This window comes from Hydra viridissima, unplaced genomic scaffold, assembly GCF_058129835.1.
Source record: "Hydra viridissima isolate aposymbiotic clone 2 unplaced genomic scaffold, HvirCarnegie_v1 scaffold_1, whole genome shotgun sequence".
Classification (NCBI taxonomy): domain Eukaryota; kingdom Metazoa; phylum Cnidaria; class Hydrozoa; order Anthoathecata; family Hydridae; genus Hydra; species Hydra viridissima.
In genome coordinates this window covers 9,094,053-9,111,691 of record NW_028324300.1, presented here as the reverse complement: position 1 = coordinate 9,111,691, position 17,639 = coordinate 9,094,053, and the positions used below count along the sequence as shown (strand labels likewise).

The following is a 17,639-nucleotide window of genomic DNA, read 5'->3' as shown; positions in this document are numbered from 1 at the left end:
TATTTATGTTTAGGCACAACCAGAAAGTAAGAGTTCTTACTTATGTGTAAAACTACAATATGCATATGTAATAAACTCAATTAAAAATACTTAAATATTAAAAACAGGCATTTTCACTCAGAGCTAGTCAAAAATAAGAGGTATTTTCACTTAGGTATAAAAATGCAATATTCATGACATACATGTCTATGAATAGTATTCATGTCCGTAAATAAACTCAATTTTAAATATCAAAACACATTAATTCTTTGAATTCCATGTTTTTATGAATTGACAAATTTATATTCAAATCAGTGAACTTCTTCACATATTCCTTTGTTTTTCTTTGGACTGTAAAATAAAACAAAATTAGGTAATATTTGTTAACAAATGAAAAAATATTGTCATATACATATCATAGACATATGCAAACTGTCAATTCTAAGAAATAATTGATAAAAGGAAGCAAGCAAATGTTTTTTAAGATTCAAGGGCCATGTTGGTGCATAAATTTAAATCCCACATCAACTTTGCACATCACTTTGCATCTCACAATTTTTAAACTTGTAAGTCAAGATAGGGATAGTGTCATCACTGCAGTATTTCATCTTAACTTCATTTTGACATACAGGAATAAATTCATGAAAGTCTCTTGTTCCTGGTATTGTTTTTACATTTTTAAATCGTTCAGATTGTAATAATCTTGTTTCTATCAAACTTTCACTTGAAATATAAATAAAGTTTATACCTTTGATGTTGTTAGTGCAATATGTAAACATATCACGTGAGTTTAATATTTGATTTGTAGAAACTCTCTGCAAACTAGCATTAGCTACAAGCCGTTTAACTGTTCCTCCTATACCATCACAAGGTTGCTTTCCATGGCTGGTTGCAAAGAAAACCCATTTTGCATCTATTCCAAAGTCTGATTTATGCTGACATAGATTAAAAATATTTTTGCAGTTTTTATATTGAGATGAACAGCCATCAGAAAAGTAGATCACATTTACAATGCTGGGTATCTTTTGCTTTAGATTATTGATAATTGATTTTTGTATCTCGTAAACCATTGGTACATCATGATTGTTATCATCTGATATAATGCAATATGAAGTGGATTGCAACACTTGATTTTCTTTATAGTACACAACTACTGGATGAAGTGTGCACTGAAGATTATTCCAATGAAAACCTTGTACTTCATCCTGCACAACAAAACTATAGTTTTCTGCAAAATCTCCTAGAACTATTGCACTATTTGATGGCAGTTCTTCTTTAAGATTTTTTAAATATTTAGATTGGCATTTAGAAATATATGAATGTGCTGTTAGCTTGACTAGTTTTTCCATCACCATATTTACAAAATCTGGTATGCTTACAAGCTGTATAACTAAATCTGATCTATCAGTAGTAACCCATTGGTTAAATTCGATAGTATCTTCTTCCTCAAACTGTCCTATTAGTTCGAATAGCTTTTCTTCTAATTTAGATGTATTTTTTGGACATTGTGTACATCGATGTAACATGCATTCTTTGTTTTGCATATCACAAACAATAAATTTATATAGTTCATGGTAATCAATTTTAACGGGTAGGAGAATTAACTTCATGTTTTGATGGTAGATACAAATGCACACAGAATGGGTTCCTGATGAGTTTGGCAAAACACACCATTTAGGTCTTAAAACACAAAACTTGGAAAAACCTAACTTTACATGTGGATATCGAACTTTAAATGAAACAAATAACTCTTTTAAGCTTGATAAAAGTAGTCGCTTTTGCATATGGAGTTTCCAACTAACACTTACAAAATCCTTTTGACCAGGCATCTGGCGAGAGTTTTCATCATCTTCATAAAAATTTTTTACTAAAGTATTTATTTGATCAGGGAGCATTTTACCTCGCTTAGTTTGTGGAACTGCAAGAATTCCTTCCTTCTTTGCTAAAGATCTAGATTTTATTATTAGATACTTTGAAACACCAAAATACTCACTAGCTGCTTCAATTGACCATTCTTGTGGGCACAAAGTCAATATTTGAATTTTGTCCCTAAATGAACAGCATTTTTCAAGTTTATCTTTTATCAAAACTAACATATTTTCGAACTGAACAACTTTTTTTTTTAAATCAAGAATATATTCATTATCAAAAACTTCAACTTCTGTCAATGGAATTTTTAAAGAACTTGATAACTTTTCTTTGAAAACTGTTGTAATAGTTTTAATTTTTTTTTTCCCAATACTCATACGATTCGCAAATGGCTGTCCATGAAGCTTGACTGGTGACACGCCAATTATACTGAGACAATCCGAAAGTTCTTGTCTATTTTCATTTATATCAGCTTCTTGTTGAACGTGAAATACATTTTCTTTATTTATACTTTCATTTGTGTAATCATCAGAAATATCAATGTTATCAGTATTAATTTCAGTGGAAGCTTTTAATTTGACTAAGCAATTTGTACAAATTTTTTGACCAGGTACAATATTGAACCTGTTGTTTAAAGCTATGGTTCTTAACGCGACTACTCTGAGAGATGCTAAATTAAAAAATATAACTTCATAAAATAAAATATGCCTAGTATTAACAAACATAAAGACCTTAAAATTATGACAAAGTAACATTTATAAAAAACTTTATGACAAGCTTTACTAACCTTTGCACGGTCTTTTGTGAACTAACAGTGGATCACAGCATTTATTCTGAAACACAGGGAACTTCTCAAGATAGAACTTTTGATGATGAAAACATAAGTCAATAATCAAATCAGGAGAAACACCAGACCTCAGCGCAACTAAATTTTGCTCATCTGGAGCTAAATCTTTAAAAAATATTATTCCAATGTGGTTTGTATATGTTAACTTGTGACAATTTGATTTTAAAATCAATCCAAGAGAGCATTGTGATGTTCCAGCCATTATCAAAATATTTAATTTCAATATTTTATTTTTCTAAAACCAACATTAAATAAATAATAATTTCTAACATGAGTATTATAATCAAAACTTTATTTTAAAATAAATAAGTGTAATCATAGCTGTTACACTTATTTATTTTCAAAATAAAAATGAATTTCTGGTTTCTTGTCTAACTAATTAAATGGAGCAAATGGTTCTAACATTTGAGTATTATATATAATAATACTTATGTGAGAAATTATAATTTTTTTGTGAGAATTTGTTTTAGTTATAATCTCTCTATGGAGATTATAACCAAAACGGTAAATAAAAATGCAAAAATAAAATTGCAAAAATAAAACAATAATAAAATAGATATGTGCATTAAAAAACAGTGAAATAATTTTTGACTCTTACAGGTATTTATATATAAACTATTATTGTAAAGATTTAAAATGAATAGATCAATACCTTTTCTGCAATTAATCTTAAACTATACATGTTTACTGAAAAATTATTGATAAAAACCCGGTTTTCATCTTAAAGTTTTTATTCAAATATAAGATCTAATAACTTTAAGTAATGATTTTTGACTTCTTTCTTCAAAAGTTTCTATGCCTATTAAATTTTGTAAACATATAGTTAATGTAACTGTGCATACTTTAACATTTAAGTGTTGCTATAGACGTTGCTAAGAGCGCGGAGAATAAAAAAAATGTAAAAAATCTCAAACTTCAAAGACCCATAACTCTCAAAATAATGAAATTGGCTCCAAATTATTTTTGATTATTCCTAACGACGGTATTAAATACATTTGTGCCAAAAATCAAGTATTTCTGAGATGGTGGTTTATCTCGACTTGTTGTTTTGACATGGAATTACCCGGGAGCCATTTCTAATTCGGGCAAAAACGTGCATTTTTAACTTTTATTTCGCACGTCGGATATAGTTTTTGCCCTTATTACAAATGGCGGATATAGTTTTTGCCCTTATTACAAATGGCGGATATAGTTTTTGCCCTTATTACAAATGGCGGATTCAATTTGTAAACAAAAAAAGCGGCTTCACTTTTTGTCCAATAAAATCCCGCAAGTTAGACATCTAGTATATATAATATATCATTGCTTCACTAAGGCATGTTCGCACGGACGTATAGAGATGGACGTATAGAATGGACGTGCAACTTATTGTTCTACATCATAGAGGCCGCAGAAATCAGCGTGCAAATGCGAGTTAGTAACTCTTAATTTTAACCCGTCAACAAAAAATCTATTAAAATGGCTGCAGACAGATTTAAATCAGAAACTCTTTTCACGTGCTATTAGTTTAAACTTTTATAGCTTTTGTTTAATAAGACTGTTCAGAATAAAATAAATACTTTATGTGTTGACAAATTACTAAACAAATTACACCAAGGTAAAGGGAATTAGTTGTCGGCACAAACAGATTTTCATCATTTTTTCAAGATGAACATTTGTAAAATTTAATGACTAAAAAAAGTATAGCGAAATATAAAAAAGCTTAAAAAATTTTTTTTTGTCAAGATTTCATTCAATTCCTTGGTCCTTCATTTACCAGCCTTAAATTTGTGTATTTTTTTAGTATTTTTTCCGGTATGTCTCCATTTTTTGGCTCGACTACTCTATAAGCTCTATAATATATATTCTACTATGCATTATTTTTTTGTAGGTGCATTTTATAATGGGCTCATTCATAATTTATTTGATAATGCAAAACCTTTTAAAAAGTTATTCAAATTTATAATTATCTTGCAAAATGCGGCCAGATATTTCATTTTTTCGTTTTCATATTTCATATATTATTTCATTTGTCATAAAAAGCACATACCGTGGTGTGACCTAACAAAGTCCTATGCTTTAAGAAATTTAAGAAATTTAAGAAATGACAAATTTCGTATACATAAAAGAAACATTTGCGGAAAATAACTTTGTTGTTTTAACTAGATATCTAGTTAGATAAAATAACTAAATTTTTTTCTCTAAATGTTTATTTTATGTATACGAAATTTGTCATTTCTTAAATTAGGACTTTCTTAAAGCATAGGACTTTGTTACGTCACACCACAGTAATAACCCATTTGTTTTTGTCAAATAAAATTTAGTTTATATATAGCTGGTAAATCATATTATGTTAATATTAAATACTTAGCTATTCTTGCGGTTTGCCATAAATTGGCTTTGGTATATTCTTTTAAACTATGACAAATTACTTTTTTCTTTATTATTTACCCATTTATTTTATAAGTTATTTATCCTTAACTGTATACATTTCTGTTGTTAAACATCAGCATCATGTTAAAGGTAGCTACAAAACTAGTTGATATTTTGTATTATTTATTATATCTCTAGTTATACATGTACTGAAGTAGTTAAGCAAATGATCTCAATTTCTATATCATCATCCGCGTTATTTCTTAATATATTATGAATGTCTAGCTATATAAAATTAAGCTTAAAACTTGGTTCTCTTGCTGATATCTTTTATAAGTGAAAGGAAGTTGATGTGGCTGGTTAGACGAGACCAAAAAGTTTCGACGAATACGACAGACTTTCAGAGAATTAAATTTCTGTTGTTTAAAACAAAAGATTTGTAACAATGCGCAACAAGCATGGTTCGCAATAAAAACAATAACGCTGCATGTCCATCTCTTATACGTCCGTGGCGTTTGCTAATGCAAAACGCAAAAATTTCCTTTAACCAAGAACAATCATCAATATACATAGATTCTAATATTGATAATAATAGAATGACGTAACGGAGTTTTAGCGCACCTTGATTGTAGAAATCTTTTTTGTTACGTAAAAAATGTTTTTTTACATGTTATTTTTTGTTTTGGAAATTTTAGCTGCAACTCAAAGTTTGAAATTTGAATGCAACTACAAAAAGAATTTGTAGCAACTCAAAGTTTGAAATGTTTTGAAATAGTAGCGTAACGAAAGCTTAAACTTTAACATAAATTTTTTTTTCCGAAGAAACCAAATATAGAGAAGAAATAAAAAAAGTTCTATGGCTAAATGTGTTAGGAAAGATGTCATTACAGAAGAGTTTTATGCTAAAATTGTTAAGACCAATGCTGTAATTCAAAAAGATCTAAAAGTTGTGACGCCGTTACAAGATGACGATGCTCGTAGACTTCTAAGAAAAGGAGCTTGTAGAGTTCGAGGCATCAAAAAGCGGACATCGATAGAATCATATGCACAACTCAATGCGACAGAATTAGGTACTGATAACCTAAATAAAAAAAATATGAACGAAGACCTATCTTTAGCAATAAGACGACTTTGTAAAAAAAAAGAGACAAGATGCGGACAACAAAGTAATTTCGATGAACCTTTTTATTGGACATTAGAAAAATCACATGATAACGAAAGAAGACATAAAATAACTTCAAATGTTTATAAAGAAAATGATATAACAGATTTTGATGACAATTATCACATTTATGAAGAGATATGCTCAAAATGACTGAGTTTAATTATTTAGCTATTCACTTTTGTGCTAAATATGGCCGCGTTTACTATACTTTTTTTTATATAATTGAAAAAGAAGGTATAATGTACATTAAAAATTATGCTGTAAGTAAAAGTTTATAATATTTAAAAAACATACTATTTGCCTTGCGTAAAAAAAACTTAAATTTTCAAACAATTGAGGGACGCTGAAATCAAAAATAAAATCTTTCAGCTTGAGCTTGAGTTTTAAGCTCTAGTAAAAATATCAAATATCAAGGACACATGATAAGGAATCAAGTCTGTAACAAACTAACTCAACTTAAACTAAGGAACTAATCAAAAAACAAAGTTGAATAACCTGTTAAATAAAAAAATCCCAAGTTTTGACTGGTTATAAAGTTTTACCAGTTATAAACACTTAGAATAACCCATGCATTAAGGGGTAGTATTCTGTATGTTGATGGTTGCCATTTTCTTTCCACAAGTACGTAACATGTGGGCGAAAAAGAGCGGTTATAACTCTAAGAAAGGCGTATTCTATAGAAGGAAAACCAAAGCTAAGGAAGTAAAATGGAAAATTCATTTATAATAAAATTATAACGGAAAAGGCATGAATTAAAAAAGAATACATTTTTGTTTGTTTGTATAAAAATTTTTTAAAAGATTAAAGCAAAGTTTTTAATTTTGGTTCCAGTCCTTATCGAATTTACTCCGCTTTCATAAATACAATTAAATATATTTAAATCGTTCAGAGTTCAACAACCTGACAACATCATGAATTTTCAAAATCACAGAAATTTGAGAAAGTCAAATTGACTCTTTAGAGAACTTTGACCCTGACTCGCATTAAGGATTGAGGAAACTCTTCTTGGTGTTCATTGGAATCTTTAGACTCCGTACTTATTGCAAGCCTATAAACACCAGGACTTAAAATTTTTGTCGTGTTTAAAAACACTCCACCATTTGAATCAAGTGCAAGAATAAACAATGACGAGTTTCCTGATTTTATTTCATAATTCATGTGTCCGTTCATAGCTTTTAGCATACTGACGATGTTTAAAATAGGCGACTTTGGTGGTATTTTGCGACTGACTGTTATATCGATAGGTTTTGAAAGCTCGTGGGTTGAACGCCTGCTGCGGTATGATCTGCCGTAGTTCTGAAATTTGTTCTGAGGCGCTCCAAAATTACTCTGTTCTTGCGATTTGGACAGTTGACGATTTGCTGTTTGATATGCCTGTTGATATGGGTTCAGTCGCGAAGCTTGTATTCTAGTATTTTGCTGTGAAGGTTTGGAATTCATTTGATAGCTTGAATCGATGGTTTTTGCATAGGAAGGCATATATTTCGGTTGCTTGTATCGAGGAAAATATTGTGATTCAGCTAGTGCTTCACCTACTGGAGAATAACCTCTGTCTAATGATGCAAACTTAGAAGAACTACCTCCTACTAGTGGAACTTGCCCCAAGCCAACAGCTGGCTGGTATCCAACAGAAGAATCTTGTTCAGGAAGCCCACCCAGTGGCACCCCTTCTGGTGGAATGTCAGAAGTATCGCATGTGAAGCACACTGTTCCATGAGTAGCAACACAGTGTCTAGTGTAATAATATAAAAGTCAAGTACAAATTTATTTTATAAAAAATAAGGAAACAAAAAAAAAAAAATAAAACCAAGAAATGGAACAAGAGAGTAAATTTAGTAAACAAGAATAAGTTCTTTTGAGAAACTAACCCTCCTGCAACAGGGGAATATCCTGGAGGACACTGACAAGAAAATCCTCCTCTGTTGTTGGAGCATCCAAATGAACAAGGAGACTGACCAGAACATTCATTCTCATCTAAACGAGGTTTTGAGGTCTAATGACAAAACTTTTTAAAAAAAAACTTTAAAAACAGACTTTAAATTTTATAACATTCCAGCAATAAAACCTATATAACAACAACCAAAGTCCAAAATAAGTTTATTTAGATGCAGATACTACTTTTTACCTTGACAGCGACCTCCTTGGAAAGTTGATCCAGCTGGACAAGAACATGAGTAACTTCCCAACTTATTCTGACAGCTTGAAGACCCACACATGTTTTGCTTGCATTCATTTATATCTTTAAGAATAAAATAACCCATATTATCAAGAGTATTATTATTATTATTTTACTCTTGAAAATATCAATGAATAATATCTTTAAGAGTATCATCATGATCATGATCATCAATAATAATTAATAATAATTAATAATAATTATTATTATTATATTATTAATTATTATTATAATTAATAATTTAATATCATAATATTATAATAATAATAATAATAATAATAATAATAATAATAATAATAATAATAATAATAATAATAATAATAATAATAATAATAATAATAATAATAATAATAATAATAATAATAATAAAAATAATAATAATAATAATAATAAAAATAATAATAATAATAGTAATAATAAAAGTAATAATAATAATAATAACAATAATAATGATAATGATAATAATAATAATAACAACAATAATAATAATAATAATAATAATAATAATAATAATAATAATAATAATAATAATAATAATAATAATAATAATAATAATAATAATAATAATAATAATAATAATAATAATAATAATAATAATAATAATAATAATAATAATAATAATAATAATAATAGTAGTAGTAGTAGTAGTAGTAGTAGTAGTAGTAATAATAATAATAATAATAATAATAATAATAATAATAATAATAATAATAATAATAATAATAATAATAATAATAATAATAATAATAGTAGTAGTAGTAGTAGTAGTAGTAGTAGTAATAATAATAATAATAATAATAATAATAATAATAATAATAATAATAATAATAATAATAATAATAATAATAATAATAATAATAATGATAATAATGATAATAATAATAATAATAATAATAATAATAATGATAATAATAATAATAATAATAATAATAATAATAATAATAATAATAATAATAATAATAATAATAATAATAATAATAATAATAATAGTAGTAGTAGTAGTAGTAGTAGTAGTAGTAGTAATAATAATAATAATAATAATAATAATAATAATAATAATAATAATAATAATAACAATAATAATAATAATAATAATAATAGTAGTAGTAGTAGTAGTAGTAGTAGTAATAATAATAATAATAATAATAATAATAATAATAATAATAATAATAATAATAATAATAATAATAATAATAATTATAATAGTAATAATAATAATAATAATAATAATAATAAAAATAATAATAATAAAAATAATAATAATAATAACAATAACAATAATAATATGATGATGATGATGATGATGATGATGATGATGATGATGATGATGATGATGATGATGATGATGATGATGATGATGATGATGATGATGACGACGACGACGATGATGATGATGATAAATAAGAAATATATATTTTTTCCTATATTGCATAAAAAAAAAATTAAAAAAAATTTAAAAGGCATTAGAAATAAAATGCTTATGTTGCAACACTTGCCAACACATTGATATCCTCCATTAGCGTTGTAGTAAGGGTAATATCCAAATGGGCAGCCACACATAGGTTGACCACAGCCAGGTGTATTTAAAACATCGGGAGCTACATCAGTTATATCTATAAAGTGCAAAGTTTCTTTAGCAATAGTTTAAGAAATGATTCTTTTAGCAAATTTGTTTTAAAGTTATATGTTCCATTTATCTAATTTAAATCTAAAAAAAATATCAACATACAAACACACAACTTCTTTTCTTTGTCATATTTAAGCCCTCTAGTGCAACCACAATCAAAACTACCAACAGTATTCTTACACGTTGCAAAGCCACATACTCCAGTCTCCTTACACTCATCAATATCTAAATAAAAGTCATAATGTTCTTATAATTTTAAAACACATGCCTGTTATCACATAACACAAAATGTGTGTATGTGTGTCGATGCATGAGAGTTAGGTACATACTAGTGCATGAGAGACACATTGTAAACTAACTATATTTTACCAACACAATTGTTGCCTTCCATTAAATATCCTGCATTGCAAACGCATTTATATCCTCCTTCAGTATTTTCACATTTATGTTGACAATTATGTTTGCCAAGAGCACATTCATCTTCATCTAAATAGATACAGGCATCAACATCTTTAAAATAATTTAATTTAAAATAACATTCCTTTGATAAACTTCACTCCAGAGTTTTGATTAAAGTTATTTCTCATAAAACATTTTTTCCTACCGAACTCTAGGCATTCAAGTCAAAAGATTTTGTTGCAAAAACAAGTTCGAAAAAATTACTCTAAAAGATGATAAACTTACCAACACAAGTAAATTTGTCAGAATCCACTTTAAAACCATTTGGACAAATACATTTATATCCACCTTCTGTGTTCTCACAAACTCCTTTACATTTGTTACTACCCTCAGCACATTCATCAATATCTAAAAAAATGAAGAAACCCCCCAAAAAAATGATTAAATAAACATAAAAATAGAACAAAAACTTATTATATTATCCCTAAAGCTATAAAAGGTAAATCAATAAAATTTAGTTAGAAAGATTTTAAAAAACTTTTAAATCCAAATTTTAACAAATAATTTTTGCATAAACCTTCACACATTTTGCCATCACTAGTAAGTCTAAAGCCAGAGTTACACATGCAGCGGAATCCATCAGGCATATCCATACATTTACCATTAGTACAAACGCCCACAATAAACTCACATTCATTGATTGTTCCTAAAAGTTTAGTAAAAAGTCTTACAAAATTAAATTCTATACCTTGTCTTTTTAACACAAAAACTTTTATCAAACTATTTGTAAAAACCAAATTTAATCATAAATTGAAAATGTTCAACAAATATATGGTAGAGATAATTTTAAAAATGTAAAATTTCTGAAGCTGAACAACTAAAAATAAATGGATAAAAAGTAAATAAAATCAAACTAAACATCAATTCTTACTGTTCTTATTTCCATTACACAGACTTTTTCCAGCAGCTAAAGGAAAAAAGATGCTACCATTGCTACTAATATTATAAATTACAAAAACAATTAATAAGAACCTAACAAAACTGATAGACATTCAATAAGTACTTTTAAAACCTGAAAGGCAAATAAAAACATATCTAACAAGATAAAAAAACAAAATAAAAAAATGAGATGAAAACCTGAGTTATAACTAGGGCATTTTCTACAATCTGAACCCCAAGCAAATCCACCACCAGTGCAGCAGCAATCACGTTGTGAAACTTTTGTCATTTTAGTTGATCCTTGACACATCTCATCAGCAACATTTGAAAAGCATAAGCCCATACTTTTATCTATAAATTTGTAATAAAACTTATTGAATACAAAAAAGTATTTGTTTGAAAGGCGTAAGAAAAAAAGGCATGAACCAAATAAACATTTACCTTCACAGTGTTTTCCATCAAAACTTCTCTTGAAAGGTGGTATACAATCACAACGGTAACTTCCTTCAATATTCTGACAGATACCTCCTGGTTGACAAAGTGTCTTATCTAGCTGACATTCATCAATTTCTAATTATAAAAAAAAAGAAGAAAAGTTAAATATGGGAAAAATAAGACTACCAAAAATCAGATTATTTTTTTCCCTGTTTTTTTATTTAATTTTTATTTAATGTAATTTTGTAATTTTGCTTTAAAATCTTTAAAAGGTTTATGTTTGACATTTAAGTAAAATTTTGAAATTTTTGAAGATCTTAAATCTAAAAAAAAAATCTAAAATCTAAAAATAAAAATGAATATCATAATTTACTAATGGCTGTAATTGGGTGTTTGATACTAAGTGTTTTTTTATATAATTTGTTACCGATACATCTTTCCAATCTGTCAGTCTCATAACCTTCCAAACACATACACCGATATCCACCAACAATATTCTTACACCTGTATGGACAAATATTAGGATTCAGGCATTCATTGATGTCTTCACAATGCTTTTTATCATCTGCTAATGTAAATCCACGTGGACACACACACTGATATGAACCAGGTACATTAACACAACGAAACGAGCATGTATCATTGGTTTCTTCACATTCATTAATATCTGCAATAGAAACACCCAAACAATGTAAATAACTAAAGGAAGAGAAATTTCTAAATAAATAAACTAAGCTAAAAGAAAATCATAAACAAAATAAAAAATACGTAAAAAATCTAAGTCTATTTACAAAAAAACACTTTAGTATGAACATTTTTAAAAGAAGAGAAATTAAAACTATCCATGGCAAGGTATCCAAAATAAAAAATAATTGCAAAGGCTGAAGCAAGTAGAGATATGCAAGTAAAAAGGAGTTGAATGAAGATTTAAAGTGTTCATATTTTAGATCCTTTGATTCTGCTTTTAGTTATTGTAATGAATAGTAAAAAAATTCTATTTTTAATCAGAGAATGTAACTGTTTTTATGTAGACCATAATTAAACTCAATTTCATGCTTTTATTTTTCATATATTTTTAAAAAATTCCATAACAGTAATCAGTAAATTTTTTTTATGAATCAGTTTGAACAGTTCATTTATTGAGTCCCCCCCCATCATCATCATCATATATAAAATATAAAAGTATATGCAAAATATCAAAAGTATATTCATACCAACACAAGATGGGTTGTCTAAACTTTGAGATCTAAAGCCTTTTTGACATTCGCATGAATACGAGCCCACTAAATTAAGGCATATTCCATCACCACAAGGAGTGGATCCATCAGTACATTCATTTTGATCTTAAAAGAAATGTGTGGTTTTCAGTATTAATACAAAATAGTTTTCAAAGACATTTATTACTATAAATAATCTAATTGGAAGAAGAAAAAAAAAACAAACATAACTTAAATCTATTCTTTAAAAATTGCCACACTAACCTTCACACTTGGTTGGATCAGAAGTACTTAGAACAAAACCTTTATCACAATCACATCTAAAACTTCCATCAGTATTCACACATCTTCCATTGGTACATTTACCAAGGTTTGCCTCACACTCATTTATGTCTAAATAAATAAGATTAAATAAAGGATGTGACCTTTAAAGATTGTCACCTGCACCCAATTACCAAACTGAATTGCTACTGGAAACAAATTTCAAAATTTTTGTGGAAAACTCTCTCTCTTGCTCATCTTAAGTTCAAGTAGTAAATTTAAACAGTAAAAATAATTCTCATTTTATTCTGAACAATAATAATTATGAAAAAATAAACTAAACCTGTGCTATTACGCTCCAACCCAACACCATTAGGGCAGTAATATTCAAATTCTTTTGATCCCTTATCAGGGCACGGTTCACAAGTTTCTCCCCAACCAGCACCCATAGCACAACAACATGTGGATTTTGTAATATTTAATTCATTAGAAAAGATGCATTGATTGTTCTTGAGAGACGAAAAGCAAAACCCTTTGCGCATATCTGATGTCATAATTTAAAAGCGTTAACATTATGCATATAAAGTTTGGATTTTTAGAAAATAGCCACATGTATATACAAAGTCTATTACTTATTAAGACCATAATTTGAGGTTAATTCTTAACATTAACTTCAGTCACTTTATCAATTTTATTAATTTAACATTTTTCATAACTCACTTTCTATAAATCAATTTCAAACAACACACGTAAAGAAAGGGAGAATTATTAAATTGATAAACAAGAAGAGTTGCAGCAACAAACAACAGTTGCTTACCTATACATTGTCTATTATCAACATCAGACACAAAACCTGTATTGCACAGGCATCTGAATGCACCAACTATATTGACACAAGTTCCTCCAACTTGACATGGGTTATCAGGATCTTCACATTCGTTCATGTCTTGATTTACACCGAACAAAAAGTTTTAATGTTTTAAAATTTATGTTTAAATAACTTAAATATTATAAACATTTTGTAATAAACAGTTGTTGGAGATAAAACCAGGAGAAAAATAAATAATTTTACAATCATAAAAAAATAAAATAAAAAAATAAAAGCAAAAAACCTTCGCATGTTGTTAAATTAATGTTTTTTTCAAAGCCGGGATTACAATCACAACTTGCTGAACCGATGGTGTTTTTGCAATACCCATTTTCACAGTAACCAGATAATTGACACTCATTGATGTCTTATAAAAAATTACAATACTGATAAACACTTTGAAATAAAACTGTTAAAAGTTAAAAAGTAAAAATGCAGAAATATTTCAACGATTCATTTTTCAAACAAACATTATTTTACTTTAAAATTAAAACTAAAGTAATCTTAATTTACTTGATGTATATAACTTAGTACTAAAGTTCAAGCATATATCACAGATAAATTTTTACTCCACATACCGGGACAAGATTGTTTTGTTAAGTCTTGTTGAAAACCTTTATTGCATTCACACATAAAGCTACCAAATAAATTTATGCAGTGACCATGACTACATAAATCAGGATATTCAAGACACTCATTTATATCTATAATTAAGAAAGAAATAGCTTTAAAATAAATTATCAAAACGCTTAGAAGGAAATACTTTAAATTAAAAAGTTTTTGAGAATTATTAAACTTTATATTTCAGAGCTTTATTATAAACGTACTACTACTGAACATTTTTAAAATTTTTATTTTAGTGATAAATAAGTGAAAAATCAAATATACCAGCACATTCTTTTGTTATATTTGTTCTAAAACCCTGGTCACATTCACAGACATAAGAACCTGGCTTGTTATTACATTTTCCATGTATGCAAATTCCTGGCAATGAGCATTCATCTACATCTATAAATATCCATAAAAGCAATTGAACAGCAAGAAACCAAAAACATTGCTAAAAAATACTTCAAGAAAAACTTAACTCTTAGATTTATTACACATAAAAGAAAAAGTTTGATTGACTAAACTTAACTAGATTAGCAGAAGAATTTACTTCAAGTAATGAAAACTGTCTGTGAAAACTTTTGGATTCAATATTACTTTGCACCTCTTAATATTATGTATTTACGAATCAATTAAGCAACATGTTAATAACTCCAATTAATTTTTATGTTCTAAGTATTGTTTTTTACTCATAACTTTCTTTTTTTTTGATAAAAACTACTCTGGTTTAAATAATTTAAACCAGAGTAGTTTTTATCAAAGTTTTTATCAAAAAGTTTTGATGAAACAACTTTTTGAAAAAAAAAAATCAAAAAGCAAAACTTAAATCTGCAAAAAACTTTTTTCCAGTTTACAAACTGAAACAATTGCCACACCTAGTACAAAATTGATTTCTCAATTCATACCTTTGCAAGTTTTATTATCTGAGGTTTTTGTGAATCCTTTAACACATTCACATAAAAATCCTTCTCCTCTTGGCAAATTGACACATTTTCCATTTTCACAATACCCAGCAGTTTTGCATTCATCTAAGTCGATGCACTTTAAGTTGGTTTCATCAAGAGTCATGCCTTCTTTACACGAGCAGAAAAAAGCCCCATCAATGTTGTTACAAATACCATCAATGCATGGATTAGTGAGGCATTCATTAACATCTAAAAGTTCAAAATACTTAGTTAGAAAACACTTTTAAAAGAGAAGATCAAAAGTATGTACTTTTTTGAATAATTCAAATATTTTTAAACCAATACTACAGTTTAAAGAACATTAATATTTATTACCAACACATTTGTTTATGTAGTTAACTTTTTCTTCTTTGAAACCTTCATTACAGTTACATTGGAAAGCACCAATTGAATTCACACAAGTTCCTTGACCACAAATATCAGGGTAAAATTTACATTCATCAATATCTGGAAATAGAAGGACTTGTGTACTATTTAAAAGTGAAAAAAAACTTTGAGCAAAGTAGGAACGCAACTTAAAAAAAAAAAGATGTAAAATTAGTATAATCACCATATTTTGGGTTGATAGTTACATTTGGTTTATTAGTTCCACTCACAACTGTAACAGTGTCTCCAATCCCACCAGCAGGGGCACCTGTGTTTACAAACTCAGTCCCAGGATAAGTTTTCATTGTAGTTAAAGATGTTGTAGGTTTTATAGAGCCTATTGGGGGTTGACCAGTGATAACTGGTCCAATGGATGGTTTCTGTACACATAAAGCTTCTCTTTCTCCTAAGACACAAAAAAAAGATATGTAAAACTTAATCTAAATACTATCTTTGTTTTAAATACAATTAATAGTAATTTATTATTTTTACCTGTTCCTTCCTTAGGACATGCATTGCAGTCAGAGCCATATCGATTACCAGATGTACTACAACAACATTGGCCAATTGATACCTCCACAGGAAGTGGATTTGTACATTGATTGTTAAAATTTACATTTGGAAGGAAACAACTTGTGTTTCTAAAGTCTAAAAAAATATCTAAGGTATACAAAATATATCTAAAGTATACAAAGTAGATACACTTTGTTACAAAAAAGCCTAGATTCTACAAATATTTAAATTTTATTAACTATGCAATTTATGTAAACTAGAAAAGCTAAAAAAACACACACAGAGATATCTGAAAGAAAAAAAAGAATTTACATAAGATGCTATCTTTTTATAACACTTGTGTTAAAATTAAAAAGATATAGGAAAATTTACATTTTTAAACAATTTTAAAATATGTTTTACCATGACAAAAATTTTGTTCTTTATCAAAGACAGTTCCTTTTTGGCATTCACATTGATAACCTCTTTCAAGATTAACACATTTAGCATTAAAACCACATATTCCAGGTGTTAAACACTCATTTATATCTGTATGGAAATTTTAACTGTTATATAGCATGCTATTAGTTAAGTCAACATTTGAACAGAAAAAAATAAAAAAAAGAAAGAAAATTGAATTTTTAAATATATATATATACATTAGACATTTTCTATTTATTTAAATATGTGTGTAAAAAAAAAAAAAAAGAAAAAGAGGGGGGGGGGGGGGTATAAAAAGCAAAAAATATATGGAACAGAATATTTAATAAATAAAATGATTGTAAATATAACACCGTGAATGTTAAAAATACAATAAAGATAAAGAATTATTAACAAAGTCATGGATTATATGAAATTGCTTTAATGCCTAGTTTAAATTCAAAAAACCAATAATAAAAACAAAAAAAATTAGACCTTCACACAAGAGATCTTTTTGATTGAACTGTGTAAACTCTGGACATTGGCATGAAATTCCTTCATCTATGTCATTATTACAGCTTCCTCCCTTACAGTAGTTGGTTAAAAATGTGCAACCATCATGATCTATGAAAATCAAAATTGTTAAAAAAAAAAAA

General features: G+C 27.5%; 2 protein-coding genes across 4 annotated transcripts in view; both read right to left on the bottom strand.

Moving 5' to 3' along the window:
• Nucleotides 1-247: 247 nt before the first annotated feature.
• On the bottom strand, nt 248-3,029 carry LOC149893246 (uncharacterized). Its single transcript, XM_090081008.1, has 2 exons — nt 2,636-3,029; nt 248-2,518 (listed from the first exon to the last, which is right to left on the bottom strand). The coding sequence occupies exons 1-2, from the start codon at nt 2,895-2,897 to the stop codon at nt 504-506; spliced, it is 2,277 nt and encodes a 758-aa protein (XP_089937134.1). The 5' UTR covers nt 2,898-3,029; the 3' UTR covers nt 248-503.
• A 3,950-nt stretch (nt 3,030-6,979) lies between these two features.
• The window catches only part of LOC145187537 (fibrillin-2-like), a 31,962-nt gene continuing 21,302 nt past the window's right edge, over nt 6,980-17,639 (bottom strand). For all 3 annotated transcript variants that reach the window (XM_090076922.1, XM_090076924.1, XM_090076923.1), the window contains 25 exons: nt 17,479-17,607; nt 16,987-17,112; nt 16,564-16,719; nt 16,256-16,477; nt 16,021-16,152; nt 15,646-15,894; nt 15,023-15,142; nt 14,713-14,838; nt 14,379-14,501; nt 14,084-14,212; nt 13,610-13,810; nt 13,270-13,398; nt 13,003-13,131; nt 12,216-12,455; nt 11,795-11,923; nt 11,552-11,704; nt 11,346-11,381; nt 10,992-11,120; nt 10,700-10,822; nt 10,385-10,501; nt 10,118-10,240; nt 9,885-10,001; nt 8,338-8,451; nt 8,081-8,186; nt 6,980-7,944 (listed from right to left, as the gene is read on the bottom strand). In XM_090076922.1, coding sequence (XP_089933048.1) covers nt 7,170-7,944; nt 8,081-8,186; nt 8,338-8,451; nt 9,885-10,001; nt 10,118-10,240; nt 10,385-10,501; nt 10,700-10,822; nt 10,992-11,120; nt 11,346-11,381; nt 11,552-11,704; nt 11,795-11,923; nt 12,216-12,455; nt 13,003-13,131; nt 13,270-13,398; nt 13,610-13,810; nt 14,084-14,212; nt 14,379-14,501; nt 14,713-14,838; nt 15,023-15,142; nt 15,646-15,894; nt 16,021-16,152; nt 16,256-16,477; nt 16,564-16,719; nt 16,987-17,112; nt 17,479-17,607 — 4,133 coding nt within the window. In that variant the 3' untranslated portion in view covers nt 6,980-7,169. The remainder of the gene's footprint in view (nt 7,945-8,080; nt 8,187-8,337; nt 8,452-9,884; nt 10,002-10,117; nt 10,241-10,384; nt 10,502-10,699; nt 10,823-10,991; nt 11,121-11,345; nt 11,382-11,551; nt 11,705-11,794; nt 11,924-12,215; nt 12,456-13,002; nt 13,132-13,269; nt 13,399-13,609; nt 13,811-14,083; nt 14,213-14,378; nt 14,502-14,712; nt 14,839-15,022; nt 15,143-15,645; nt 15,895-16,020; nt 16,153-16,255; nt 16,478-16,563; nt 16,720-16,986; nt 17,113-17,478; nt 17,608-17,639) is intronic.